Below are 25,992 nucleotides of genomic sequence, written 5' to 3'. Positions count from 1 at the left end.
CTCGCTGTTCGTGTTACCACTGCTGTCGTTCCCGTCTGCTGCGTCTAAGTGGGGGCGTTTGACGGTCCCCGCCGGAGTCGCTGCTCCATCGGTGTCCATCGTTTCCGGGTGTTGCCCCGCCAGCGCACCTGGGGGCTCGGCCGCCAAGCACTTTTCGTCGCTTTTAACCGAGCTCTCCTCCGGTACTGCCGTCTTTGGTGGGGTGGCCTCGGGGTTTTCACTCCCTGGGTGAGGCAGCTTTCCCTTGGGGTCACGGTAGTAGCTTCGGAGGGCTCGCCACCACCAGCGCCTTGAGCTGCTTCCTCTGCCTCGACGACGTCCATAAGGTGCTCGGTAGTACACTCGTTGTCAGCGGGCCCCGTCACTGATGCGTACGAGGGCACGCACTGAGTATCGACGTGACCAAAACGCCGACACCTAGAACAACGGGGCACCTTGCACTCCCGCCGCACATGTCCCTGGCCGTTGCAGCGAAGGCACTGCATGGGACGTGTCGGTACCACGACGAGGGCGAGCTCACCCGCAACCTTTATCTGGTGCGGCAGGTCGTCAATCTTGAGGCCTCTTTTCAACTTCAGCAGCACCGTCCTCGTCGTGGAACCCTTGTCGGTGACGCCCTGGACGCGCCACCGCTCCCGGTTCACCTCGGTCACCTTGCCGTACGACACCAGTGCAGCTCGGATGTCGTCGTCGGCTACGCCGTGTAGTAGCCAGTGCAGCTTCAGTCTGACCTGTTGGTCTTCCGGGTCGATGACGACGCACCGCCGGCCCTTTACTTGAAACTCCTGGACTGCGAGCATCTTCTTCGTTGCTTCGGCGCTGTTGAACGTTATTGCCCACACGTGGTTTATCTGGTAAGCCCCCAAGGCGACAACCTCGGGGAGCAGACCAGTTCGTGGGAGCGCATCGCGAAAATCTTCGACCTTAAACGGCCTGGCCTCCACGTCGCCATGCAAAAACAACGTGTTTAAAACGATGCGTCCGGTAGGCAGTTGCGGCAGAATAATCTGGTACTCCTCGTTATCGCTTCCCGTTGGCCTGTTTCCGCGGTTCGGCTGAGCCGCTATCACCGCTCCGCTGGAGCTCATGATTCGCACGTCCGCACGCTTCGGTGGCCGGAAGTAGAATCGACTGAGCTATCCGGGCCGCTACGTATAGGCGGACTGAGGCCTTCTTGCTCCTGGAATTCCTGTACGCATTGCACGGAGCAATGGCGTTGCATATTCCGGGTTAGTCGTCGGCTGGCCGAGGTACTGTGGTGCATCCATGCGGGAAAGGTAGTGCAGAGCAGACGGCTGCCGGACCTCATTAACTAAAAAACAAACCCGCACCGAGAAAAAGTATGTTATCGCCCGAACAGGGACTCAAACCCTGGACCGTTAGGTTAAAAGCCTAACGCTCTACCGACTGAGCTATCCGGGCTTTTTTTTTTTTTTTCTTTATTGCCTGCTTGTGACATGATACAATTCGACAGACACAACGCTTGGTGGATGAATGTGAAACAGCAGCCTCTCTTATGCTGCGTGAAGAACTAAAATTTTTTCAATGATGCCAGGCTATCTAATGTTGTGATCCATTCAGGTGGGTCTACTTGCGCTCGGTAAACTTCCCTGATGTACGTTATACATTCAATAAAGTATTCCCTGACGGGTCTAGCATTGGCATCAGCATGCCTGACCGCCATACGAACTCTCCACAAACTATGTAGAGAAAGGAGCATGATCATGTCATAGGGCACTCCCCCTTCATTTTCCGTTGGAAGGTACCTAATGCCGTAAGGAGAAAGTGGCAGGTTCTTTTTCAAAGTCCTCTGCAGAATGTCCCAATGAAATACTGCGTCCCAGCAATCCAGGAAGATGTGTTCAACTGTTTCTATTTTTTTGCACAAACGACAGTTTACGGACCCGTAGACAAATAACCCCTTTTCTTCCAACCAACGATTCACAGGAAGAGTGCCACTATGCAACTGGAAAAAGAACGTTTTGCAGTGTGCTCTAACTGGCATTTTCTTAATTCTTTGAAGAACATCTTTGCCTTTTCCAGTTGGGTACAGCGACCGGTATATTGGCACGGGCAAGCATACATCAACAAGATCTTTGTACAGACGTTTCCGCGTGACAACACTCAGGTATTCTGTCGAAAATCGCACTTTGAGGAGTTTGACGGCACGCACAACTTCACTCAAAAACCCTCTCACAGACACTGGTCTTGCTTGACTAGTTGACACAACAAACTCAGGGAGAGTGTGCGATAGCCTTGTCTGAATCACATGGCGCAAAAAAGGATCGCTTTCATCACGAAAGAACATGAACCGTGCGACCACTTGTCGCAGAAACAGATGTACAAGGCCCAAACCCCCTGCCTTCGCTGAACGAAAAAGGTTCGTGCGACTCGTTCTTTCCCAAGTTGACCGCCACAAAAACACCGCGAACACTCGGTGTAACTTCTGAACTATAGTTCTTGACATACACAGGGCTTGTAGAACATACATTACCGTCGCAACAAGAAACACGTTACATACGGTTGAGCGTGCAAACATAGACAAGTCCCGTCCACCCCACTTGAGCGTTTTCTCTCGTGTAGCCTCAATTTGCTCCTTCCAGTACTCATCTGGGTCTCTGTAGCACTCAAGTGGCACGCCTAAATACTTAACTGGACACACACTCCACTGGACGTTTGCAAATGTGGACGGCGTGGTTTCCCAATCCCCGTGCCAGAAACCTGAACATTTTTTCCAATTAATTTTGCTCCCAGTCACTTCACAAAACAAGGAGGCTTCTTTTACAGTCTCCTTCACGCTATCTGTGTCCACGCAAAACACGGCAATGTCATCCGCGTACGACAGTACTTTCACTTCACTTGACTGGAGCCTGATCCCGTGTACAGAACTATTTTCCCGTATTTTCAAACAAAAGGGTTCGAGATAAATCGCAAAAAGCAACGGACTCAAGGGGCACCCTTGCCGTACCGATGACAGAACGGGGAAGCTCTGACTCGCGTTTTTGTTTATCACTAGGTTTGCTGTGCACTGCTTGTATGCCATCGTCACGCCTTCTAAAATGACCGACCCTAGGTTCACATGGCGCAAAATGCTGAACAACACTTCGTGCCCCACCCTATCAAAAGCCTTTTCGAGGTCAATTTGTAACATTGCCACTTTACCACCGAGTGCATCAATCATCTCTAATATACTTCGCGCCACATGAATGTTTGTGTAAATTGTCCTTCCTTTAATCCCACATGTTTGGTGTGGCCCCACTATTTCTTTAATGACTAATTGTAACCTGCTTGCCAAAATTTTCATTAAGATCTTGTAATCGACATTGGTAAGACTAATCGGTCGGTAACACTCGACTTGCAGCAGCTTCTCTGGATCGTCGCTTTTGGGAATTAAGACGATGTGACTTCTTTGAAAGGACGGCGGCATTTTTTTACACTCGTACGTTCTCGTAAACACCGCGTGCAATATCACCGCTAAATCTTTCTTGAACGTTTTGTAAAAAGCGGCGCTGATGCCGTCCGGCCCTGGTGACTTGCCCTTTCCCAGTTCATCGATTGCCTTTTCTATTTCGCTAACACTTATCGGTTCCTCCAGTCTCGCCTTGACCTCTTCATCTAACTTTGGCATAAGAGACAAAAATTTACTTTCATAGTCATCTTTATACCAACTTTGATGACTAAAAAGACCTCGATAGTGCTGAACAAATTCGCGTTCTATCAGGTCGCTGTCTTCAGTAACTTCATTTCCGCATCGTATCCTAGTGATTTCGTTGCGTTTCGCATACCTTTTTTCTTCCCCTAACGCTCGCTTCGTCGGTGTCTCATTTGACCATAACCGTTCCGCGCGTGCGCGTATCATTGCCCCCCTGTATCTTTCGATGTCGATAACCTCGAGGGCATTTTTCACTTCTTTGATTTCTTTACTAAATATTCCAGGCGCTGCGCATTCCTGGCTTAGCAAAAACTTCAATTGCGTCTGCAGCTCTTCCTCTTTTTTCTTTTCATTGTACCGTAGTACACTCGCACGCTCTATTGCTTTCATTTTCACGTCATTCTTAAACTGCTCCCACCGAACAATAACATCATCACCTTTTCCGATAAACTCGTGCACCCGCTCATTTACTATGTCGACAAACTTTTCGTCTTCGAGTAGCTTTGCGTTAAGCTTCCAGAGATTCCAATTAAATCTCGCCTTTTTTTGCTTTTTACCCATCGTAAGCGTCACCAACGCGTGGTCACTAAAGGATACTTGATTGACATTGTAACTTGTGCAACATGGTATAAGCTTCAGCGATGCGTACAGCCTGTCCAGCCTCGCATGACTCTGGTTTTGGAAGTGTGTGTATTCTGGCGGCTGGCCACTGGCCAGAGCCGAGCCAACATCTTCTAACTCATACTCGTGTACCAGTTCATTCAAGAAAATGGCGCTTTTGTCCCTGACAGGCCGCCCCTTTACTCTATCTTCAGCGTTACATACGCAGTTAAAATCTCCAAGGAGTACAACGTTCCTGTCGGTGCGTAAAAAGTTCTCCACTCGCTCAAAAAACACTTTTCTATCATTCTCTTTGTTTGGTGCATATACACATACAACACGCCAGTACATTTCCGACAAAAAGAAATCGCACACAACCAGTCTGCCGTCATCGCCTGCCGTTACACTTTCTTACACAATACCAAGGCTATTCCGCAGTAAAAGTAAACAGCCCCCTGACGTACCCACAGCATGGCAAACACACACGTTGTAGTTTCCTCGAAACTGCGAAATAATCTGCTCCGTCTGCTCCTCAGTTTCTGCCTTGGTCTCTTGAATGGCGATTAGGTCAAGGTCATGTTCAATAAAGAGCCTACTCAGCTGGCACTGCCTCCTTCTGGCCGCCAAACCCCGAACGTTTATCGTACCTATTCGCAATGCTGTTTTATCCATTGATGTCTCGATTAATGACACAGACTAGGAGCAGAAATTTCGCTGCATCTCTCAATACACTGTTCGTAACCCACTACACCCACCCACCCACTCATACACACACACACGCAAGCATACACACACACACACACCCAAACCCAAAAAACCTCGTGATGGTGGCATACCTCGAGGGCGCTTTGCAAGATCGTTGAGGGCTTTGAGTCTGCCATTACAAGTCTGCTTTCGACACGTGTCCGCCCTCATTTCTTTGGGGGCTTCGATGCACTCTTATGTCTCTCCGTTGGAATGTTCGGTCTCACCTTCAGTTTCGGTCGACGCCGAACACCGGTTTCTGTAGACAGTTCACACGCACTAGTGTTCCCGGAGCCTTCGTCGTCGTCATCGTCATTGTCGTCCCGGACCCGTTTGCCACTCGCGCCGTTGACGTCGGCCATTTCAGCGTCTGCCTCGTCCTGTGGTGGTGTTCCTTGCAAGTCGTCGCTTACAGGAGGTTGGCTTCCGTCGCAGGTGGGGCCGGCTCGCTGGGTTGCAGTAGCGGACAGCACTTCCACAATTTGTGGTTCACCGCACTGCTTGCCTTCTGGCTGCTCTTTGGCTCCTAGTCCGGGTAGTTGAAGCTCGGGGGTGGTGGTTCGGCCGCCGTCCCCCTTTGCCTCGTCCTCCCCCTTGTCGCTGCCCTTTTCACCCTTGGCGTCGTCCTTGACGTCTATTGCCGCTGCACCGGGTTCCTCCTCTCGTGCCCTGGCTGCTTCTTCCGCATCGGCTTCATCCATGAGGTGTTCCGACGCTTCGTCGACGACCGCTGGACCAGTGACACTTGCGTAAGTCTTGACGCAAGCGTCGGCGTCATGACCGAAGTGTCTACACGTTTCACAGCGGGGCACTCGACATTCCCTGCGGACGTGACCTGTGCCGCGACAGCGTAGGCACATGGGGGGCCTACCCGGGACAGCGACCAGCGCATTGTCCCCCGCGACACGTAGCTGATGAGGCAGGTCCTCCACTTTAAGCCCGGCCTTCAGTTTGAGCGACACGGACCGCGTCGTTGACGCTTGCTCGGAACAGCCGCGAACTCGCCACCGCTCCCTCGCTACTTCGGTCACTTTTCCGTAGGGCGCAAGAGCCACCCGCACATCGTCGTCGGTCACGTTATGCAAAACCCAGTGCAGCTTGAGCCGAATGTCTTGGTTGCTGGGGTCGACGATGATACACCGCCTTTCCTTCACCGTCACCTCCTTCGCAGCTAGCGTTTTCTTCAGTGTTTCGGCATTCTTGAACGTGACAGCCCAAACATGATTCATTTGAAACGCCCCCAACGCGGCAACGTCGGCGAGCGCTCCCAATCTTATCAGCATGTCACGAAAATCTTCCACCCGGTATGGCCTTGCTTTCATATCAGCGTGAAAAAATAAAGTATTCGAAACAGTACGACCTGTTGGCAGAGCCGGCAGAAGAACTTGGTATTCCTGAGAAATACTTTCCATGGTCCTGTTTCCGCGACCCTGGTGGGCCGCAAAATCCGCTCTCGAAGAGCTCATGAAAAACACGTCCGCACACCGCGGTGGCCGGAAGTGGAATCCGACCAAGCCCACTGAGCTATCCGGGCCGATACGTGTAGGCGGACTGTGGCCTTCTTGCTCCTCGAATTCCTGTACGCATTGCACGGAGCAATGGCGTTGCATATTCTGGGTTAGTCGTCGGCTGGCCGAGGTACTGTGGTGCATCATGGGGGAAAAGTAGTGCAGACGGCTGCCGGACCTCATTAACTAAAAAACAAACCCTCGCCGAGAAAAAGTACGTTATCGCCCAAACAGGGACTCGAACCCTGGACCGTTAGGTTAAAAGCCTAACGCTCTACCGACTGAGCTATCCGGGCCTTTTTTTTTGTTTTCTTTATTACCTTCTTGGCATTACAACAGAATACAACCATTGAGTAAAATGAACCTCCTCCACTCGGAGGTCACACTTTGGTTAAAATCTTTTCAATGACACCAATTCATCCATTACAGGTAGCCAGTCTGGTGGCTCACTTTGTGCCTTGTATACTTCCCTGATCAGGACAACACTTTCAATGAAATAGTCTCTTGCAGATCGAGCGTCCACGTCAGCATGTCTATCAGCCATTCTTGGTTTCCATAAACTGTGGAGGCTCAACAACATCAGCATGTCATATGGGACTCCGCTTTCACCGCTTACTGGGAGAAAACGAATACCGTATGGTGAGACCGGCAATTCTTTTTTCAATGTGCGTTGCAAGATGTCCCAATGAAACACCGCGTCAGAGCACTCCAGGAATATATGTTCTATAGTTTCTGCCCTTGGGCATACCCTGCAGTTTACAGTTCCTGGAATGAACATACCCTTTTCCTGAAGCCAGGGTTTTACTGGTAATGTGCCACTGTGGAGTTGAAAAAAGAAAGTCTTGGTGGAAGCCCGGAGAGGCATTTTCTTTACCCTTTTCAGAACGTCTTGTCCTGGCTTTGACTGATACAAGGAACGATACAACGGCACAGGTAGGCACACCTCAATCAGGTCCTTACAGAGTTGCTTTTTAGTTATCACACTCAGATACTGCAAGGAAAAGCGAACCTTCAAAAACTGAAAAGCTGCTGCAACTTCCCGCAGATAACCGCGAGGACTCCGCCGACGAACATTGCTCGACGAAACAACAAAATCAGGCAGTGCATCACACAGCGTCACGTGCACAACAGTGCGCAAGAACAAATCATCTTGATCCCGCAAAAATATAAACCTGGATACAATTTGTCTGAAAAACAAGTGCACGAGACCTAGACCCCCTCTATGAACCGACCGAAAGAGATTGGTACGGCTCATTCGCTCCCAATTTGACCCCCAAATAAAGGTCGCAAATACCCTGTGTATTTTTTGAATGTTCACTCTTGACATACAAAGTGCCTGCAAAACATACCATATTTTGGCAACCAGAAAAATGTTGCACACTGTGGACCGAGTGAAAACTGAAAAATCTCTACCACCCCATTTCCCGGTTTTCGTCTGTACTTGCTCGACTTCTTTTTTCCAGTATTCATTGGTGTCCCGGTAATGTTGAAGCGGCACACCCAAGTACTTTGTTGGGGTGACAGTCCAGCGTACGTTACCGTACAAAGCCGGTGGGTTGTCCCATTCCCCGTGCCAAAATCCTAGGCATTTGTCCAGATTGATTACACTACCCGTTAGTTTGCAAAACCGGGTCGCTTCGTGAAGAGCTTCACGAACACCCTCTTCACTTTCGCATAAGACGGCGATGTCATCAGCATAACATAGTATTTTAACTTCCGATGACATCAGCCGGAAACCATGAATTGCTTCATTACTTATTACTTTTCGGCAGAAAGGTTCCAGGTAAATGGCAAACAACAACGGCGCCAAAGGACAACCTTGTTTGACCGAAGAACTTACACGGATCCTTTGCGTAAGGTTCTTATTCACGATGATGTTCGTGTACGTCTCGTTGTAAACCATCTTTACACCTTCTAGGATGACTGAGCCTACATTCACATGATCAAGAATGGAGTACAGGATGTCATGCGCAACGCGATCGTATGCCTTCTCAAAATCGAGTTGCAGCATTGCAACTCTGCCTCCAAACATATCGCAGTACTCTAAAATGCTTCTGGTCACATGAATGTTAGTTGTGATTGAACGCCCTTTAATCCCACATGTTTGGTGAGGTCCTACAATGTCTTTTATTACGCTTTGTAGGCGGCGCGCCAGCACCTTCATGAAGATCTTATAGTCCACGTTTGCAAGGCTTATCGGTCTATAAGCTGTTACACTCTCCAGCTTAATAGGATCATCGCTTTTCGGTATTAGAGCTATGTGTGTTTGCCGGAAAGAAGGAGGGGCATGCTTTGACCGATACGCATGTGTGATAACCCTGTGCAAGGCCTCTGCTACTTCTCGTTTAAAAGTTTTGTAGAAGGCTGCACCAATACCATCGGGCCCCGGGGTCTTCCCCACGCTAAGTTCATCGATTGCATTTTCTATCTCTGTTACAGTTATCGGTGCTTCGAGACTGACTTTGACTTCTTCCTCTAACTTTGGCATAAGTGCCAAGAAGTCACTGTCGTACCCTACCCCTGCAGGGCTTTTATGTCCCAATAGTTCGCTGTAGTATTCAAAAAATGCCCGTTCTATTACTTTCACGTCGTCCGAGACGGTATTGCCATATCTAATTTGTTTTATTTCGTTCTTCGATGCATATCTTTTCTCGTCTCCCAGTGCACGCTTACTCGGTTTTTCACCGCACCACAAGTGCTCATTGCGCGCGCGTACGACTGCCCCTTTATAACTCTGCTCATCCATCGTCTCTAGTTGACCCTTCACGTCGTTTATTTGTTTTGCGAACGTTCCTGGTTGCGCGCTATCTACTGTTGACAAAAACTGGAGCTGAGCAATCAGTTCCCTTTCTTTTGCTCTTTCTTCTCTCCGTAAGGCGCATGCTCTTTCGATAGCAGTCATTTTTATTTGTTGCTTGAACTGTTCCCACGTTTCGATATCGTTTTCATTGTCGGAAGTAAGCAGTGTTTCTACGCATTCTTTTGCATTATTAACAAAACATTCGTCATCAAGCAGTTTGGTGTTGAACTTCCAGAGATCCCAATTGAAGGGGGCTTTTGTCTTCTTTTTTCCTAGCGTACATAAAACTAAGCTATGGTCACTGAACGATACTGGCTTCACTTCGTAGCTATTGCACGTCGAAATAAGCTTCATCGAAACGTATATTCTGTCTAACCTAGCATGGCTATCACGCTGAAAGTGCGTGAACTGCGGGCAGTTGCCGTCCGATAAAGCCTTTCCAACATCGTCTAACTGGTAATTATGTGTTATTTGGCTCAAAGTATTTGCACTTCGTTCTCGTACAGGTACGTTTTTGTACCTATCTTCTGCATAACAGACGCAATTAAAATCCCCAAGCAGAATAATGTATCTGTCGGTTTTCATGTGTCCTTCGATCTGTTCAAAAAAGACTGCGCGCTCGTTATCTCTATTTGGCGCATAAACACAAACAATCCTCCATCGAGTTTCAAAACAGGAAAAATCACAAATGGCTAACCGACCCGTTTCACTCACGATGACATTCTCTTCTACAATTCCCAGGGAATTGCGTATGAAAATGGCACATCCTCCAGACGTGCCCACAGCATGACTAACTACCACATTATACCTCGAAGCAAAAGGTTGAACCATACGATCGGTTCGTTCTTGACTTTCTATCTTTGTTTCCTGTATTGCTGCTATGTCAACATCATTTTCCAGAAACAACCGACTTAGTTGATACTGCCGTCGTTTAGCCGAAAGGCCTCTCACATTCAGCGTGGCAATGCGAAGAGCTCTTTGTAAGTTTTGTGTCATTTACGATTGACGGTTACAATGCCCCTTGCCAACCCATTCATAACATATTGTGACCAACTCACTGTCTGAGTGCAATCCATGTTGACAGGGCCCCAGGGAGTTTTTGTTTCCCGGCAAAAGCGTCTCTCGTTCCACAACACACTGGCACATGTGAGATGGCACTTAACTTCATCGTGTGACATCCAGCAGAATCCGGCCTTCGACGCTAGGTCGGCGGCATCATGCTTGGGGTGCGCTCCGGGGGTATGTTGGGCTTTGGCTTGAACGATGGCCGCCGCGATGGGGCCGCCTTGGGGGGCGGCTCCTCCCCGTTGGCCTCGCTGGCATTGTGTCCGTCCTTGGAGTTTGGTTCCCGTGTCCTCTTGACCGTGGCTGTACCCCCGTTGGATTTGTCCACCTCCATGCTCTCCGCCGGTTTAACGGGAACCGAGACCGCAGTTTCGCTGGCTGCGGTAGGAATGACGTCGTTCGGTGGCTTATCTCCGCTCGTTCGCTGCTCCGGTGAAGCACCTTCAACTTGTTGTTCTGCGCTTTCGGCCTGGTTGGTGGGCGTGACCGTGGGCGTGACCACTACCGGCGTTGCCTCACCGGCAGCCCGGCTGTCTCCCGTTCCCGCCGTTTCCTCGGCGTCGGCTTCATCCATGATGTGATCGCTGATATCCTCGCGCAGGGTTGGGCCGGCAACGGTGGCGTAAGTCCTGACGCACTGGTTCTCTTCATGACCGAACCGACGGCACTGCGCGCAACGCGGGACCCGACATTCTCGTCGGATATGTCCGGTGCCGCGGCAGCGCAAATAAAGCGGCGCCCTCCCTGGCACCGCCACGAGCGCCAAGTCTGGCCCCACTCGCAGCTGGTGCGGTAGGTCGTCCACAGTGAGGCCCGCCTTGAGCTTCAGGGATATGGAGCGGGTGGTTGACAGTTTCTCGGAGCAGTTCTGCGCTCGCCACTTTTCCCTTGTTAGCTCCGTAACCTTCCCATTGGGAGCCAAAGCCGCACGCACCTCGTCGTCGGGGATGTTGTGCAGCACCCAGTGTAACTTCAGGCGGGTCTCCTGGTTGCACGGGTCTACCACAAGGCAGCGATGATCCTTCACGGTGAACTCGCCAGCAGAGATGATCTTTGTTGTGTCGTGGGCGACGGCGAGCGGCCTCGGCGGCGACGGGAGCGAAGGCGCAGCGCGCCGGGCCCACGCACAAGCCCAAGAAGAAGGAGTGCGGCCTGCTCGCACCAAGACCAGAGCCCAAAGAGAACGTTTATTGTTCGACAAGACGACACCTAGACGCATACGCACGTGACCCGTCACGTGCGACCACAGCAACGACATCTAGTTACAATTAACACAACCAAGCGCCCACAGTGAGCGGGCGCTCCACTAGAGGGCGCCACTACACCACATCATCTTCCCGTGCAAAAGAAGTTCGCACACTCTGCGAAATACGCCACTACACCACATCATCTTCCCGTGCAAAAGAAGTTCGCACACTCTGCGAAATACATACAGCATCTTAAATGCACACTGCACATCATTCTCCCGCGCTTTGAAGAATGTCTGCATCTTCCTTTCACTTGACTCACACAACAGGCTATCAGTCGCTCACGACAGTTCTATAAGTCCCAAAAAAAAACCCGTCCAAAAAAACATTTTCGCTCACGACAGTTCTCTAAAGTCCCCAAAAAAAAAACCCGTCCAAAACACTTTCAATGATGATATACGATTCAACACAGACATGACACGTTCAACATGACGCAAAGCATGAACCGTACGTATACCCCTTACTGCACATATTCGCGAAGCCACTGAGGCTGCTTAGTCTTACGGCGCGGACGCGTAGACGTTGAACTTGCATTATTTGACGATCCAGAAACCCCCTCATTTTCCCTTGTGTTGTCTACATGGCTATTTGGATCTGTTTGTTCACTATTTTCTTCCTGACATTCTAATGGTTCCCGAGGGACAATGGATTCAGACCTTGCACTGGTAGAGACCTCCGACAGATCAGGGTCTGTCTGAACACTGGGGCTTGTCCCTTCTGACAACTGTAGACTAGGGGACTGACTGTCACAAATGTCCAAGTTAGACAAAGAGTACAAAAACTCTTTATGCCTCGACGAGAGTTCAACATTGTCATAGGAATAGAAGGAGTGCGGCCTGCTCGCACCAAGACCAGAGCCCAAAGAGAACGTTTATTGTTCGACAAGACGACACCTAGACGCATACGCACGTGACCCGTCACGTGCGACCACAGCAACGACATCTAGTTACAATTAACACAACCAAGCGCCCACAGTGAGCGGGCGCTCCACTAGAGGGCGCCACTACACCACATCATCTTCCCGTGCAAAAGAAGTTCGCACACTCTGCGAAATACGCCACTACACCACAATCTTCTTCTTTCCTTCAGTGTCCTTGAAAGTTACTGCCCAAAGGTGGTTCATTTGGTAAGCCCCAAGGGCGAGAACGTCTTGGAAAAGTCCCAAATGAATGAGCGCGTCACGGAAATGTTCGACCCTATACGGCCTGGCTTTAACGTCGGCATGTAGAAATACGGTGTTCAAAACAGGCGTACCTGATGGCAGCGATGGCAAAAGAACCTGATAATCCTGGTTGGCATTTTCCGTTACCCTGTTACCGCGGCCCTGCTGGGCCGCAAATACCGCCCCTTTACCGGAGCTCGACATAACACGTCCGTCCGCTACGGTGGCCGGAAGTGGAATCGAGCTATCCGGGCCGCTTTTGCGGACTGAGGCCTTCTTGCTCCTGGAATTCCTGTACGCATTGCACGGAGCAATGGCGTTGCATATTCCGGGTTAGTCGTCGGCTGGCCGAGGTACTGTGGTGCATCCATGCGGGAAAGGTAGTGCAGACGGCTGCCGGACCTCATTAACTAAAAAACAAACCCTCGCCGAGAAAAAGTACGTTATCGCCCGAACAGGGACTGGAACCCTGGACCGCTAGGTTAAAAGCCTAACGCTCTACCGACTGAGCTATCCGGGCCGATACGTGTAAGCGGACTGTGGCCTTCTTGCTCCTGGAATTCCTGTACGCATTGCACGGAGCAATGGCGTTGCATATTCCGGGTTAGTCGTCGGCTGGCCGAGGTACTGTGGTGCATCATGGGGGGAAAAGTAGTGCAGACGGCTGCCGGACCTCATTAACTAAAAAACAAACCCGCACCGAGAAAAAGTATGTTATCGCCCGAACAGGGACTCGAACCCTGGACCGCTAGGTTAAAAGCCTAACGCTCTACCGACTGAGCTATCCGGGCCGTAACGTGTAGGCGGACTGAGGCCTTCTTGCTCCTGGAATTCCTGTACGCATTGCACGGAGCAATGGCGTTGCATATTCCGGGTTAGTCGTCGGCTGGCCGAGGTACTGTGGTGCATCCATGCGGGAAAGGTAGTGCAGACGCCTGCCGGACCTCATTAACTAAAAAACAAACCCGCACCGAGAAAAAGTATGTTATCGCCCGAATAGGGACTCGAACCCTGGACCGCTAGGTTAAAAGCCTAACGCTCTACCGACTGAGCTATCCGGGCCAATACGTGTAGGCGGACTGTGGCCTTCTTGCTCCTGGAATTCCTGTACGCATTGCACGGAGCAATGGCGTTGCATATTCCGGGTTAGTCGTCGGCTGGCCGAGGTACTGTGGTGCATCATGGGGGGAAAAGTAGTGCAGACGGCTGCCGGACCTCATTAACTAAAAAACAAACCCGCACCGAGAAAAAGTATGTTATCGCCCGAACAGGGACTCGAACCCTGGACCGTTAGGTTAAAAGCCTAACGCTCTACCGACTGAGCTATCCGGGCCGCTACGTGGAGGCGGACTGAGGCCTTCTTGCTCCTGGAATTCCTGTACGCATTGCACGGAGCAATGGCGTTGCATATTCCGGGTTAGTCGTCGGCTGGCCGAGGTACTGTGGTGCATCCATGCGGGAAAGGTAGTGCAGACGGCTGCCGGACCTCATTAACTAAAACACAAACCCTCGCCGAGAAAAAGTACGTTATCGCCCGAACAGGGACTCGAACCCTGGACCGTTAGGTTAAAAGCCTAACGCTCTACCGACTGAGCTATCCGGGCCGCTACGTGTAGGCGGACTGAGGCCTTCTTGCTCCTGGAATTCCTGTACGCATTCCACGGAGCAATGGCGTTGCATATTCCGGGTTAGTCGTCGGCTGGCCGAGGTACTGTGGTGCATCATGGGGGAAAAGTAGTGCAGACGGCTGCCGGACCTCATTAACTAAAAAACAAACCCGCACCGAGAAAAAGTATGTTATCGCCCGAACAGGGACTCCAACCCTGGACCGCTAGGTTAAAAGCCTAACGCTCTACCGACTGAGCTATCCGGGCCGCTACGTGTAGGCGGACTGTGGCCTTCGTGCTCCTGGAATTCCTGTACGCATTGCACGGAGCAATGGCGTTGCATATTCCGGGTTAGTCGTCGGCTGGCCGAGGTACTGTGGTGCATCATGGGGGAAAAGTAGTGCAGACGGCTGCCGGACCTCATTAACTAAAAAACAAACCCGCACCGAGAAAAAGTATGTTATCGCCCGAACAGGGACTCGAACCCTGGACCGCTAGGTTAAAAGCCTAACGCTCTACCGACTGAGCTATCCGGGCCGCTACGTGTAGGCGGACTGTGGCCTTCTTGCTCCTGGAATTCCTCTACGCATTGCACGGAGCAATGGCGTTGCATATTCCGGGTTAGTCGTCGGCTGGCCGAGGTACTGTGGTGCATCATAGGGGAAAAGTAGTGCAGACGGCTGCCGGACCTCATTAACTAAAAAACAAACCCGCACCGAGAAAAAGTATGTTATCGCCCGAACAGGGACTCGAACCCTGGACCGTTAGGTTAAAAGCCTAACGCTCTACTGACTGAGCTATCCGGGCCGATACGTGTAGGCGGACTGTGACGTTCTTGCTCCTGGAATTCCTGTACGCATTGCACGGAGCAATGGCGTTGCATATTCCGGGTTAGTCGTCGGCTGGCCGAGGTACTGTGGTGCATCATGGGGGAAAAGTAGTGCAGACGGCTGCCGGACCTCATTAACTAAAAAACAAACCCGCACCGAGAAAAAGTATGTTATCGCCCGAACAGGGACTCGAACCCTGGACCGCTAGGTTAAAAGCCTAACGCTCTACCGACTGAGCTATCCGGGCCGCTACATGTAGGCGGACTGTGGCCTTCTTGCTCCTGGAATTCCTGTACGCATTGCACGGAGCAATGGCGTTGCATATTCCGGGTTAGTCGTCGGCTGGCCGAGGTACTGTGGTGCATCATGGGGGAAAAGTAGTGCAGACGGCTGCCGGACCTCATTAACTAAAAAACAAACCCGCACCGAGAAAAAGTATGTTATCGCCCGAACAGGGACTCGAACCCTGGACCGTTAGGTTAAAAGCCTAACGCTCTACTGACTGAGCTATCCGGGCCGATACGTGTAGGCGGACTGTGACGTTCTTGCTCCTGGAATTCCTGTACGCATTGCACGGAGCAATGGCGTTGCATATTCCGGGTTAGTCGTCGGCTGGCCGAGGTACTGTGGTGCATCATGGGGGAAAAGTAGTGCAGACGGCTGCCGGACCTCATTAACTAAAAAACAAACCCGCACCGAGAAAAAGTATGTTATCGCCCGAACAGGGACTCGAACCCTGGACCGTTAGGTTAAAAGCCTAATGCTCTACTGACTGAGCTATCCGGGCCGATTCGTGTAGGCGGACTGTGGCGTTCTTGCTCCTGGAATTCCTGTACGCATTGCACGGAGCAATGGCGTTGCATATTCCGGGTTAGTCGTCGGCTGGCCGAGGTACTGTGGTGCATCATGGGGGAAAAGTAGTGCAGACGGCTGCCGGACCTCATTAACTAAAAAACAAACCCGCACCGAGAAAAAGTATGTTATCGCCCGAACAGGGACTCGAACCCTGAACCGTTAGGTTAAAAGCCTAACGCTCTACCGACTGAGCTATCCGGGCCGCTACGTGTAGGCGGACTGTGGCCTTCTTGCTCCTGGAATTCCTGTAGGCATTGCACGGAGCAATGGCATTGCATATTCTGGGTTAATCGTCGGCTGGCCGAGGTACTGCGGTGCATCATGGGGGAAAAGTAGTGCAGACGGCTGCCGGACCTCATTCACTAAAAAAATTCCCCGCATTTCCCCGAGGGGAAGAGTGTGAAAGTGCGAATGCACGAGTTGAATTTGCGCGGTTCGGTAATGTTCGCGAAAGAGAGATCACACACACACACACAACTACAAAGAGAGAAAGATGCATTTATTCACAGACACCTATTTGTGTTGTCGTTGCACTTGATTGCTAGAGCGGATCTCAGCTTTGAAGATTCGTGTCAGTACTCCTTTAAGCGGGTGCATTAGCCCTTCTCACGCCCGATTCCTGGCCAATCCCCCACGTGGGTATGTGCCATGTCAGCGGCCAGGCAGCGCGCGCCCATCTCCCCCCGTTGCCAATGAAGACGAGGAGATTCCTGGCCAATCCCCCACGTGGGTATGTGCCATGTCAGCGGCCAGGCAGCGCGCGCCCATCTCCCCCCGTTGCCAAGGAAGACGAGGAGCGCGCGCAACCTCAGCTGTTGCTATACGGACGGCGGCGGACGATTCAGGCTCGCTTAAGAAGTGCATTCGCACTTAAAACAAACCCGCACCGAGAAAAAGTATGTTATCGCCCGAACAGGGACTCGAACCCTGGACCGTTAGGTTAAAAGCCTAATGCTCTACCGACTGAGCTATTCGGGCTTTGTTCCCTATTTCCTTTTTCACATGATGCGTTCGCGAAACAACAATGGGTGAACAGGTTGAAAAAAGCAGCCTAAATTATGCTGCGTCGTGAACTTAACATGTCTTAGTGATGCGAGGCTATCTAATACTATGGTCCATTTAGGTGGGTCTGTTTGGGCTCTGTGAACTTTCCTGATATGCACCACACATTCAATGAAGTGATCCCTGACGCAGTTCTAGCATTGACATCAGCATGCCTGACCGCCATTCAATCTCGCCACTAACTATGTAAGCTGAGTAGCGTGAACATGTCCCGTTGGAAGGTACCTAATGCCGTAAAGGAGAAAGGGGCAGGTCTCTTGAATGTCCACTTTAGGATGTCCCAATAAAAACTGTGTCCCAGCAGCCCAAAAAGATACGGTCGATGGTTTCTGCTTTCTTACACAAACGACAGTTTACGGAACCATGGAACAATAACCCCTTTTCCTCCATCCAGCGATTCAGATGAAGCGTGCCACTATGCAGCGGAAAAATGAAAGTTTTGCAGGACGACGTAACGGTCATTATCTTAAATGTTTTGAGTACACCCTTTTCTTTGCCCATTGGATAAAATGACCGGGAAGTACGCACTGGTAAGCATACATCAACAAGGTCTTTGTACAGTCGCTTCCGGGTGACAACACTCAGGTAATCCATCGGAAATTATACTTTAAGCAGTTTGACGGGGCGAAAAACTTGCCACAAAAAGCTTCGCACACACACACACTCATTTTGTGACACTAGGTGACACTACAAACTCAGGTAGAACATTTGGGGGCCTTGCCTGAATAACATAGCGCAAAAAAGACCGCTTTGATCATGAAAAAAAACATCAATAGTGCGACAACTTCTCGAAAAAACAAATGTACACGGCCAGAACCCTCTGCCTTCACTGAATGAAGAAGATTCGTCCGACTCATCGTGGTGGAATACAGAAGCGCTCAAAAAAAAAAACAAGGACGAAGGAAGAAGTAGACAACACGGCGCTTCCTTCGTCCTTGTTTTTTTGAGTGCTTCTGTATTCCACCACGATGAACACATACCAACTAGCCCAACTTTCCGTTCTTCTGTCGTCCGACTCATTCTTTCCCAAGGTGACCGCCACAAGAACACTGCGAACACTCGATGCAACTTTTGAACTACAGTTCTCCGGATACAAAGGGCCTGTAGCGCATACATCACCTTCGCGTCAAGGAATACGTTAAATACGGCCGAGCGTGCTAACATAAAATAAAATTGGCTCCAATACACGCTGTGAAGGTCGTTAGAAAGCAAAACTTTAAACGACACCCACAACAATTGCCTATGCGACGTCACTTGGATTCAGACACGTGGCGCTACAAAGAGTGAAACCAGAGATTCCGCCAGCCGTTACCTGGAATTCGCGGAGGCGGCGTCCCGAATGCAGCTGCGTCGGCCACGACCGGGCTAGAGCGGCAGACGCCCTGATACAGCGGAACCTAGGCATCCTGATGCGCTAGCTCGGGGCTACACCACCGCGCGACACAAGCGCAGACACCGAAACAATTCGACATGTGAGCTTAGGGATTCCCATTTATACCGATGTATACTAGTTAGTTTAGTAAGTTGGAGAATTGCGAGAAAGCTGAGGGAAATTTTGTAATCGCTATTTATCAGAACTAGTTGCTCCTTTCGCCTTTTGTAATACCTTTTAAAACACAACAGAATTGGTATTCAACAATTTAGGAAACGGAGACTCAGCACAAACTCGACCCACCGTACATTTGTAAAAGCAGTTGGCGTGGTGTCCCAATCCCCGTGCCAGAAACCTGAGCATTTTTTTTTCAGTTAGTTTTGCTACCAACCAATTCCCAAAACACGGAGGCTTCATTTACCGATTTCTTTACACTCTCTGTGACCTCGCAGAACACACCAATGTCATCTGCGTACAACAGTATTTTAACGTCACTGCACTGCAGCTTAAAAATTTGTACAGATCTATTTGCTAGTATTTTTACACAAACAGGTTCAAGGTGAATTGCAAATAATAGCGGACTCAAAGGGTACCCTTGCCTGACAGATGACAGAACTGAAAAGCTCTGATTCAGTTTATTGTTTATTACTAGGTTCGCGGTGCACTACTTGTATGCCATCGTCACGCCGTCTTAAATGACCGATCGAAAGTTACATGGCGCAAAGTTGTGAACAAGACTTCGTGCCCTACCTGATTGAAAGCCTTGTCGAGGTCAATTTGTAACATGGCCACTTTGCCACCTAGAGCCTCAATAATATCTAATACACTTTGCGCCACATTAATGTTCGTGTAAACTGTCCTTCCTTTAATCCCACATATTTGGTGCGGCCTCATTATTTCTTTTATGATTAATTGTAACCTGCTTCCCAGAATTTGCATGAGGATCTTGTAATCGACAGCGGTGAGACTTACCGGCCGATAACACATTAGGCGTGCAGCAGCTTCTCCGGATCTTCACTTTGTGGAATTAAGACGACGTGACTTTTTTTATAAAGACGGCGGCATTTCTTTACGCTCATACATTCTCGTAAAGACGGCGTGTAATACCACCGCTACCTCATTTGTGAACGTTTTGTGAAAAGCGGCACTGATGCTGTCTGGACCCGGCGACCTTCTCTTTCCCAGTTCATCGATTGCCTTTTCTATTTTTCTTATGCTTATCGGTTTTTCAAGTCTCGCCTTGACTTCTTCATCTAAATTTGACATAAGAGACAGAAGTGGGCGTTCATAGTCATCTTTGGACCACTTTTTATGACTAAAAACGCCTCGGTAGTGCTGAACGAATTCCCGTTCTATCACTTCGCTGTCATGAATAACTGCGTTTCCGCAACGTATTCTAGTCATTTCGTTGCATTTCGCATACGTCTTTTCTTCCCCTACAGCTCACTTCCTCAGTGTCTCATTTGACCATAAGCATTCAGCACGTGCGCGTATCATTCCGCACGTGCGTATCTTTCAATATTGGCGACCTCGAGCGCGTTGTTATCTTTGATTTCTTTACTGAATGTTCTGGCGCCGCGCATTCCTGGTTTAGCAAGATCTTCAATTGCGTCTGTAACTCTTCTTTTTCTCTATCATTGTAACGTAGTGCACTCCCTGTCTCTATTGCGTTCTTTTCTACATCTCTCTCAAACTTCTCTCACAGGGCTACAAAATCATCATTTTTACCATGAACTCGTGCAGCACCCCATTCACTTTATTCACAAATGTGTCATCTTCGAGCAGTTTTGTATTAAATTTCCAGAGTTCCCAATTAAATTTCCCTTTTGTTTGCTTGATACCCATCTTAAAATTCACTAACGCACGGTTACTAAAGGAGACTTGATGGACTTTGTAACTCGTGCAACGTGGCAAAAGCTTCAGCGCAACGTAAACTCCATCCATTCTGGTTTTGGGAATGAGTGTATTCCAGTGGTTGGCCCCCGAGAGGGTGGCACCAACATCCTCAAAAGTGTACTCCTGAGCAAGATAACAAATAATTTAAGCTGGAATTCCTGCATTGAACAAGGTTTTCCGCAGCGTTCCGCAAATTATGCACGCAAAGGCACAAGCTCCTACAAAAGTTAAACATTTAGCTTACCAATCCTTGATACTCCCGAAATTATAATATGCATGCGCTGTCTGGGACCCTTATACTGAAACTAACATTGATGCATCAGAAAAATTAATCGAAGGGCTGTTCGTTTCATTTATTCTCTCTTCCGAACTTTGCAGTCACGACACAGATTCTTGCGTCTGAAATTTTTGTAGCTTCTTTTAAACCGCAAGCTTGCTGTAAACCCCCACCCCCGCCTCGCACCACTTAAAACACATCAGACCCGGCATTCACAGGCACTTTCTTTAACCCCGTATTTTGCTGGTACTAACTTGTTTAAATTTTTTTTTTCCAATTTACTCGCACCATACAGGAGGGGAACAGTGCTTGCCTGAAAGCAGTTTACACTTTCCTGAGCTTATCTCGCAGGAATTTGAAATCGTTTTCTAACGATTACAACTGTTTCGCGTTTCCCTCCCCACTCTTTCTTTTCGTTGCTTTTGTATGAAAATGTTCCGCTTTCCGCTTTTCCTTTTCTTCCTTCCTTCTTTTGTTGTTGATGTGGTCTTGAAACTTTGTGTCTGATAACTATTATTTTCCCCTCCTGTTTTGGCCTCTGGCCAGCAGTATTTGTAAATAAAAAATAAATAACAAAATTACTGCCTTTCCACTCTGTGAAGAAGGATGACCTGCGAAGCTGGACTCAGTTCCCAAAATGCGCGAAACAAAACACGTGTGTTTGTAATTTTCGATCGAGCAATTGGCACTTAACTAAAAAAATTGGCCGCGTATCTGCTCCTTTCGTTGCAAATGTCGTCAAAAGACGATACTCTTTATCGACTATTGCCTAGTAACTGGCTCCCTTCGCTTTCACGCTCACCTCTCATGTGGGTCCTCTTGCGTCGCGCTCCTCCCAAGGTAAAGACGCCATAGGTTTGCTTAAATCATTTTAAATTTCCCGCGTTCCACTGCTCCAAACCGGGTGTCTCGATGCCAACGCTGCCGTACGGCGAAGACGCGCGTGAATCGAGGCGCCCTACTTTAACGTTTATAGAACCGCGTTTCCCTTTAACGCTTATAGAACCGCGTTTATAGAACCGCGTATAGAACAGCGGGACAGCAGGCGATGGCGTAGTGAATTTTTGTCTGCAGTTGATGAAGTATTGAATTTCGCAAAAGTCAAGCATGTATGATTGTTTATAAAGGAACACTGCAAATATCACTTCTGTATTAATTTGTTGTCTTATATTTGCGTAATATCTTGTTCTTCACCAATGTTGACAAGTATAAACATTACACCGGATGTAGACGGGTACATTTAGCTGTGACTATATAAGACCATTGCTCGGGCATTGTTTTACTTTGGCCGGGTGGATGAATCTAGTCACAGACAGACAGACGGACATACAGACAGACCAAAATTTCTGGGGTTAAGTAGCCCAAGAAAGACTATCGTCTTTAATAAAACTTTGAAGGACTCGATATTTATTATAGTGGACAAACACGAAGCTGTCTGTTTACCTCCCGCGCCGTAGGCATCTTACTGTCTACGTAACACACCAACCGAATCCTCTCGGCTACTAAGGACACCGGAAAGTCGTATTGGTGCGGTGGATGTACACATTTAAACCTCCCGCCAGCACAACGGACAAGTCATCAGTGAGGGTATGAAACCTATATCTGCGCGTGCACGCCCTCCGCCCACCCTCTTCCCTCTACTTCGAACCAGTTATGTGCGGTTCTTAGAAGTGAAAGCCACCCGCCGCGGTGGCTCAGTGGCTAAGGCGTTGCGCTGATGAGCAGGAGGTCGCGGGTTCGATTCCCGGCCGCGGCGGCTGCTTTTCGGATGGAGGCGAAAGGCAAAAACGCCCGTGTGTACGAGATTTCGGCGCACGTTAGAGATCCCCAGGTGGTCAAAATTAATCCGGAGCCCTCCACTACGGTGTGCCTCACCACCTGCGTTGCGTCGGCACGTTAAACCGTATACAATCAAGAAGTGAAAGCCACTGCCAAAATTGTCGCCTTGAAAGTCCTTCAAGCTGAAGAACAAATATTGTCTCACGGCGACGTTGCTGTTCATGCGGGAGAGATTCCCAGCTACTCGGCTAGCTGGAACTTGCAGTGGAAGCGGTGGCGGCAGTGGTCTGCTGTGTACAAGTCCGGATTCCTGGGCGAGCTGGTGTTGCATTGCACAAAACTTCATAGCGCATGCGCTCCGTGGTGTCTCTCCTGTCTTGCCCTTTTGTCCGAATGCCCTATGGATTTTTCTGCAAGGCTTTCTGTTGTTTGCGCCCCCATTCGCACTTCTGTTCCGGCAGATGCTCCTTCGATTCCCGCTGTTCTTCCTCCGACTGAACGACACGCGTCTGTCCATACGGAGGTAAAACCTGGGGGGACTCGAGCTTTATTCTAGCGTACAAACATGTGCCTGTCCGTTTCCGTCCCCATCGTAGGCATCTCACTATCTGTGTAACGCACCAACCCAAACCCAAACGCTGGACCATTGAGGACAGCTGACAGGTCGAATTGAGCCGCGAGACTTCCACGTTTAAATTACCCACCAGCACAACGCGCATGTTATCGGTAGGGTGCCTTGATTCACTTGTCCGCCACACAGGGTGGAGACACGTATACGCTGGCCGCCATTTTGGGTCACTCGCTCGCCGCCGAAGTAATTCATTGTATCACAACCCCGCTAAAATTATCACCGAAACGCGGTTTACTGGCGAAGTTTGAATAATCTTGTTTTTTATTCGTTGGGGGGGCCTGTGGGACACAAAAAGAACAACGCGTTGAGCACTTTGACCCAATAGCGGTGGCACGGGACCGTTCAAAGGGCGTCTCCACCCTGTACGGCAGCGCTGGCATCGAGGCATCCTCGTTATCGGTAGCGGCATGAAGGCTAGCTGTGCATGCACACCACGGTGATGCACACCCACCTGCCTTCACCCCCAACCAGTGCATGGGCGCCCGTTAAAGATCACCAGGTGGTAAAAATTAATCCGGAGTCCTCCACTACTGCGTGCCTCATCGCCTGTATTGCGTCGGCGCGTTAAACCGTACAATCAATCAATGAAACCAACGAGTGCTCGGATCAACCGGCAACTGATTATAAGTACGTGCTCAGGCGTGAAATACACGGTCGAAAATGTCGCGCGGAAAGCCTTTCATGCTGAAAAAGAAGTATGGGCTCACGTCGGCGTTCAACCAGGCAAGGTGCTCTGGTAACGTCTGATAAGGGCGCTACCACCGTTATCAGCCGATTGCGCAGCTTGTGAAAGAGGCATCGGTGGGGGCGAGGGGAATAACCTTTGTAAAAGCGGGGTCGGCGGTGGCGAGGAGGAGCGCCGGAGCGGCGGCGTGTAAAGCTGCATCACCGGAATGGAAACTGGAGGGGTTACTTTCGCAGTAATGACGTATCCCATACAGCGCAACCTGTTGGCAGACGCAGCGGAAAGACTTAACAGCACTGGGAATTACTTTCTGTGGTCCTGTTTCCGTGACCCTGGCGGGCCGCTAAGTACGCCCTCGAGGAGCAAATGAAAAAAAAAAAATCGGGCCAATCCACCCTGTGAAAGATGGTCGGAAAGCGAAGCTCTAAACGACCCCCAGAACATATACCCGCCGCGGTGGCTCAGTGGCTAAGGCGTTTTGCTGCTGAGCACTAGGGCGCGGGTCCGATAACCGGCCGCGGCGGCCGCTTTCCTGATGGAGGCGAAAACCAAAAACGCCCGTGTGTTCAAGATTTCGGCGCAAGGTAAAGATCCCCAGGTGGTCCAAATTAATCCGAAGCGCTCCACTACGGCGCGCCTCATCGCGTGCGCTGTGTCAGTGCGTTGAACCCATCAATCAACAAACAATCTAATTCACACACGTGTCTCTGCAAAGAGTGAAACGAAAGATAATTAAAAACACTTAACCACACCCTTTATTACTTCACAAAGATTTGCTTTGCTAAAGGTTAATGAATGCATGATTCATGAACGGTGGTTGGTTGAGTTGTATGGTGAAGCACAAAAAGCGGAGACCTTTTTATTACATAAAGCTCAAACGCGGTGTTAGTCTATCTCACTTCTCCGCATCTTCCGCCGCCGAAGGAGGCGACGAGAACGGCGGCAGAGACGGAGAAGTGAGATGCCATGCGTTGGTGTGAGCTTCCCTTAATTTTTATAACTCCTAGGACATGCGCCCGGGAGCGACCACGGCCGTACACGTGCCGTGGGCAGAGCTCGTAGCGGCGCTATAGGTCTCGTGTCGCCATCACGTGGCATTCAGCGAGAACTCAAGGGGTAAACACGCAGATGAGCTCGGCGAGTGCAACGTCTGTCTCCCCCGTCTCCGCGTGGGCTCGTAGCTCATTCGGTAAGACAACGAGCTCTCGCTCAGTTCCTCTATTCGTTCCAGGTTTGATTCCTTGCGGCGGCAGTAACTTATTTTATTTGTTTGCGGGAGTTTTCTACTGAGAACAATTAACGGTCGCGACAGAACCCTTTGGGGGTAGAGGTGAAAAAATGGCTGCGGCTTAGCTCAGCTTAACTTGGATATGCAAAGCAAAATATTGGCTAAGTCTGGTTGAGTCTTGGTTTCAGTTGGTTAAGCCTTTGATTTAGCTGTATTGCCGACCACGTCTGAAGGCCGTTCTCTTCCGTGCAACGCTCACAGAAGGAGGCCGGGCGAACGCGGCGTTCAGTCATGGCAACGCACCGTTCTCCTCGCCGGGCCCTAGACGAGTCAGGTTGCCCGAAACGATCCTGCGCCGCATGCATGGGAGGCTGCGGGGGTGGTTGGCTGCCTCGGCCGCAGCGGCGGTGGCGACCACTGTCGGCGCCCGCAGGCGCCAACAGCGGGATGCGCTTCGAGGGGTGTGTCGCCGGGGGTGGGTCTCCGGTCAAAAGGTCATTTGCGCATCCTCCACTGAATCGCTGGACGAAAATAGTAAAGCTTTGCTTTAAAAGCTTCGCTTTAAAATACGTCTGCACACCGCGGTGGCCGGAAGGGAAGACCAGCGAGCCTTGCTATCTGAGCTATCCTGCCGTCTGCGGGTCGGCGGACAGTGGCGTTCTGGCTCCTGAAATTACAATACGCATCACACGGAGCAATGGCGTTGCATAGTCCGGGTTAGTCGTTGGCTGGTTGAGGTACTGTGAGCACGCACGCGGGGAAGATAAGCACAGACACTCCTCGTTAACTAAAAAACAAACCCTTGCCGAGAAAGAAGCATGTGCTCGGCCGAACATGGGCTCGAACCCTGGACTGTTCAAAAGCCTAACTGATATTATCGGGGCTTTTTGTATTGCCTGGTTTCGGCATTCACGTCACAAAAACAAAGACACTATGCAAAATGGGGTAAAATCAGTACGTCACTTCCTAGTGTGTCATTGGTAACAAGGCTG

The 25,992-nt window shown here is 50.1% G+C and overlaps 2 protein-coding genes and 15 non-coding genes across 17 annotated transcripts; all 17 read right to left on the bottom strand.

Annotated features, from left to right (window-relative positions):
• Window positions 1-44: 44 nt before the first annotated feature.
• On the bottom strand, window positions 45-1,088 carry LOC144179866 (uncharacterized). The gene has a single exon (XM_077708291.1). It carries the CDS (start codon window positions 1,086-1,088, stop codon window positions 45-47), a length of 1,044 nt encoding a protein of 347 aa, XP_077564417.1.
• A 261-nt stretch (window positions 1,089-1,349) lies between these two features.
• On the bottom strand, window positions 1,350-1,422 carry Trnak-uuu (transfer RNA lysine (anticodon UUU)). Its single transcript has one exon. It is a non-coding gene; the product is annotated as a tRNA-Lys (tRNA).
• Window positions 1,423-6,727: 5,305 nt separating this feature from the next.
• Trnak-uuu (transfer RNA lysine (anticodon UUU)) lies at window positions 6,728-6,800 on the bottom strand. Its single transcript has one exon. It is a non-coding gene; the product is annotated as a tRNA-Lys (tRNA).
• A 3,587-nt stretch (window positions 6,801-10,387) lies between these two features.
• Window positions 10,388-12,982, bottom strand: LOC144179136 (uncharacterized). Its single transcript, XM_077707364.1, has 2 exons — window positions 12,686-12,982; window positions 10,388-11,420 (listed from the first exon to the last, which is right to left on the bottom strand). Exons 1-2 carry the CDS (start codon window positions 12,980-12,982, stop codon window positions 10,506-10,508), a joined length of 1,212 nt encoding a protein of 403 aa, XP_077563490.1. The 3' UTR covers window positions 10,388-10,505.
• Window positions 12,983-13,225: 243 nt separating this feature from the next.
• Trnak-uuu (transfer RNA lysine (anticodon UUU)) lies at window positions 13,226-13,298 on the bottom strand. Its single transcript has one exon. It is a non-coding gene; the product is annotated as a tRNA-Lys (tRNA).
• A 198-nt stretch (window positions 13,299-13,496) lies between these two features.
• On the bottom strand, window positions 13,497-13,569 carry Trnak-uuu (transfer RNA lysine (anticodon UUU)). Its single transcript has one exon. It is a non-coding gene; the product is annotated as a tRNA-Lys (tRNA).
• A 198-nt stretch (window positions 13,570-13,767) lies between these two features.
• Trnak-uuu (transfer RNA lysine (anticodon UUU)) lies at window positions 13,768-13,840 on the bottom strand. The gene has a single exon. It is a non-coding gene; the product is annotated as a tRNA-Lys (tRNA).
• A 198-nt stretch (window positions 13,841-14,038) lies between these two features.
• On the bottom strand, window positions 14,039-14,111 carry Trnak-uuu (transfer RNA lysine (anticodon UUU)). The gene has a single exon. It is a non-coding gene; the product is annotated as a tRNA-Lys (tRNA).
• A 198-nt stretch (window positions 14,112-14,309) lies between these two features.
• Trnak-uuu (transfer RNA lysine (anticodon UUU)) lies at window positions 14,310-14,382 on the bottom strand. Its single transcript has one exon. It is a non-coding gene; the product is annotated as a tRNA-Lys (tRNA).
• Window positions 14,383-14,579: 197 nt separating this feature from the next.
• Trnak-uuu (transfer RNA lysine (anticodon UUU)) lies at window positions 14,580-14,652 on the bottom strand. The gene has a single exon. It is a non-coding gene; the product is annotated as a tRNA-Lys (tRNA).
• A 197-nt stretch (window positions 14,653-14,849) lies between these two features.
• Window positions 14,850-14,922, bottom strand: Trnak-uuu (transfer RNA lysine (anticodon UUU)). Its single transcript has one exon. It is a non-coding gene; the product is annotated as a tRNA-Lys (tRNA).
• A 197-nt stretch (window positions 14,923-15,119) lies between these two features.
• On the bottom strand, window positions 15,120-15,192 carry Trnak-uuu (transfer RNA lysine (anticodon UUU)). The gene has a single exon. It is a non-coding gene; the product is annotated as a tRNA-Lys (tRNA).
• Window positions 15,193-15,389: 197 nt separating this feature from the next.
• Window positions 15,390-15,462, bottom strand: Trnak-uuu (transfer RNA lysine (anticodon UUU)). The gene has a single exon. It is a non-coding gene; the product is annotated as a tRNA-Lys (tRNA).
• A 197-nt stretch (window positions 15,463-15,659) lies between these two features.
• On the bottom strand, window positions 15,660-15,732 carry Trnak-uuu (transfer RNA lysine (anticodon UUU)). Its single transcript has one exon. It is a non-coding gene; the product is annotated as a tRNA-Lys (tRNA).
• Window positions 15,733-15,929: 197 nt separating this feature from the next.
• On the bottom strand, window positions 15,930-16,002 carry Trnak-uuu (transfer RNA lysine (anticodon UUU)). Its single transcript has one exon. It is a non-coding gene; the product is annotated as a tRNA-Lys (tRNA).
• Window positions 16,003-16,199: 197 nt separating this feature from the next.
• Window positions 16,200-16,272, bottom strand: Trnak-uuu (transfer RNA lysine (anticodon UUU)). The gene has a single exon. It is a non-coding gene; the product is annotated as a tRNA-Lys (tRNA).
• A 703-nt stretch (window positions 16,273-16,975) lies between these two features.
• Window positions 16,976-17,048, bottom strand: Trnak-uuu (transfer RNA lysine (anticodon UUU)). Its single transcript has one exon. It is a non-coding gene; the product is annotated as a tRNA-Lys (tRNA).
• Window positions 17,049-25,992: the final 8,944 nt, after the last annotated feature.

This window comes from Haemaphysalis longicornis, unplaced genomic scaffold (assembly GCF_048455015.1).
Source record: "Haemaphysalis longicornis isolate Haplotype H1 unplaced genomic scaffold, Haemaphysalis longicornis Haplotype H1 scaffold_4, whole genome shotgun sequence".
Lineage (NCBI taxonomy): Eukaryota > Metazoa > Arthropoda > Arachnida > Ixodida > Ixodidae > Haemaphysalis > Haemaphysalis longicornis.
This window is presented reverse-complemented; position numbering and strand designations above follow the sequence as displayed.

Bases quoted from the DNA above. Each gene is read 5' to 3' on its own strand.
- LOC144179136 (XM_077707364.1), bottom strand. From the start codon at position 12,982: ATGTCGAGCTCCGGTAAAGGGGCGGTATTTGCGGCCCAGCAGGGCCGC. The intron at 11,421-12,685 runs GTGGTGTAGTGG...GACACAACAAAG, and splicing joins CTGAAGGAAAGAAGAAGATT to ATCATCTCTGCTGGCGAGTT.
- LOC144179866 (XM_077708291.1), bottom strand. From the start codon at position 1,088: ATGAGCTCCAGCGGAGCGGTGATAGCGGCTCAGCCGAACCGCGGAAAC.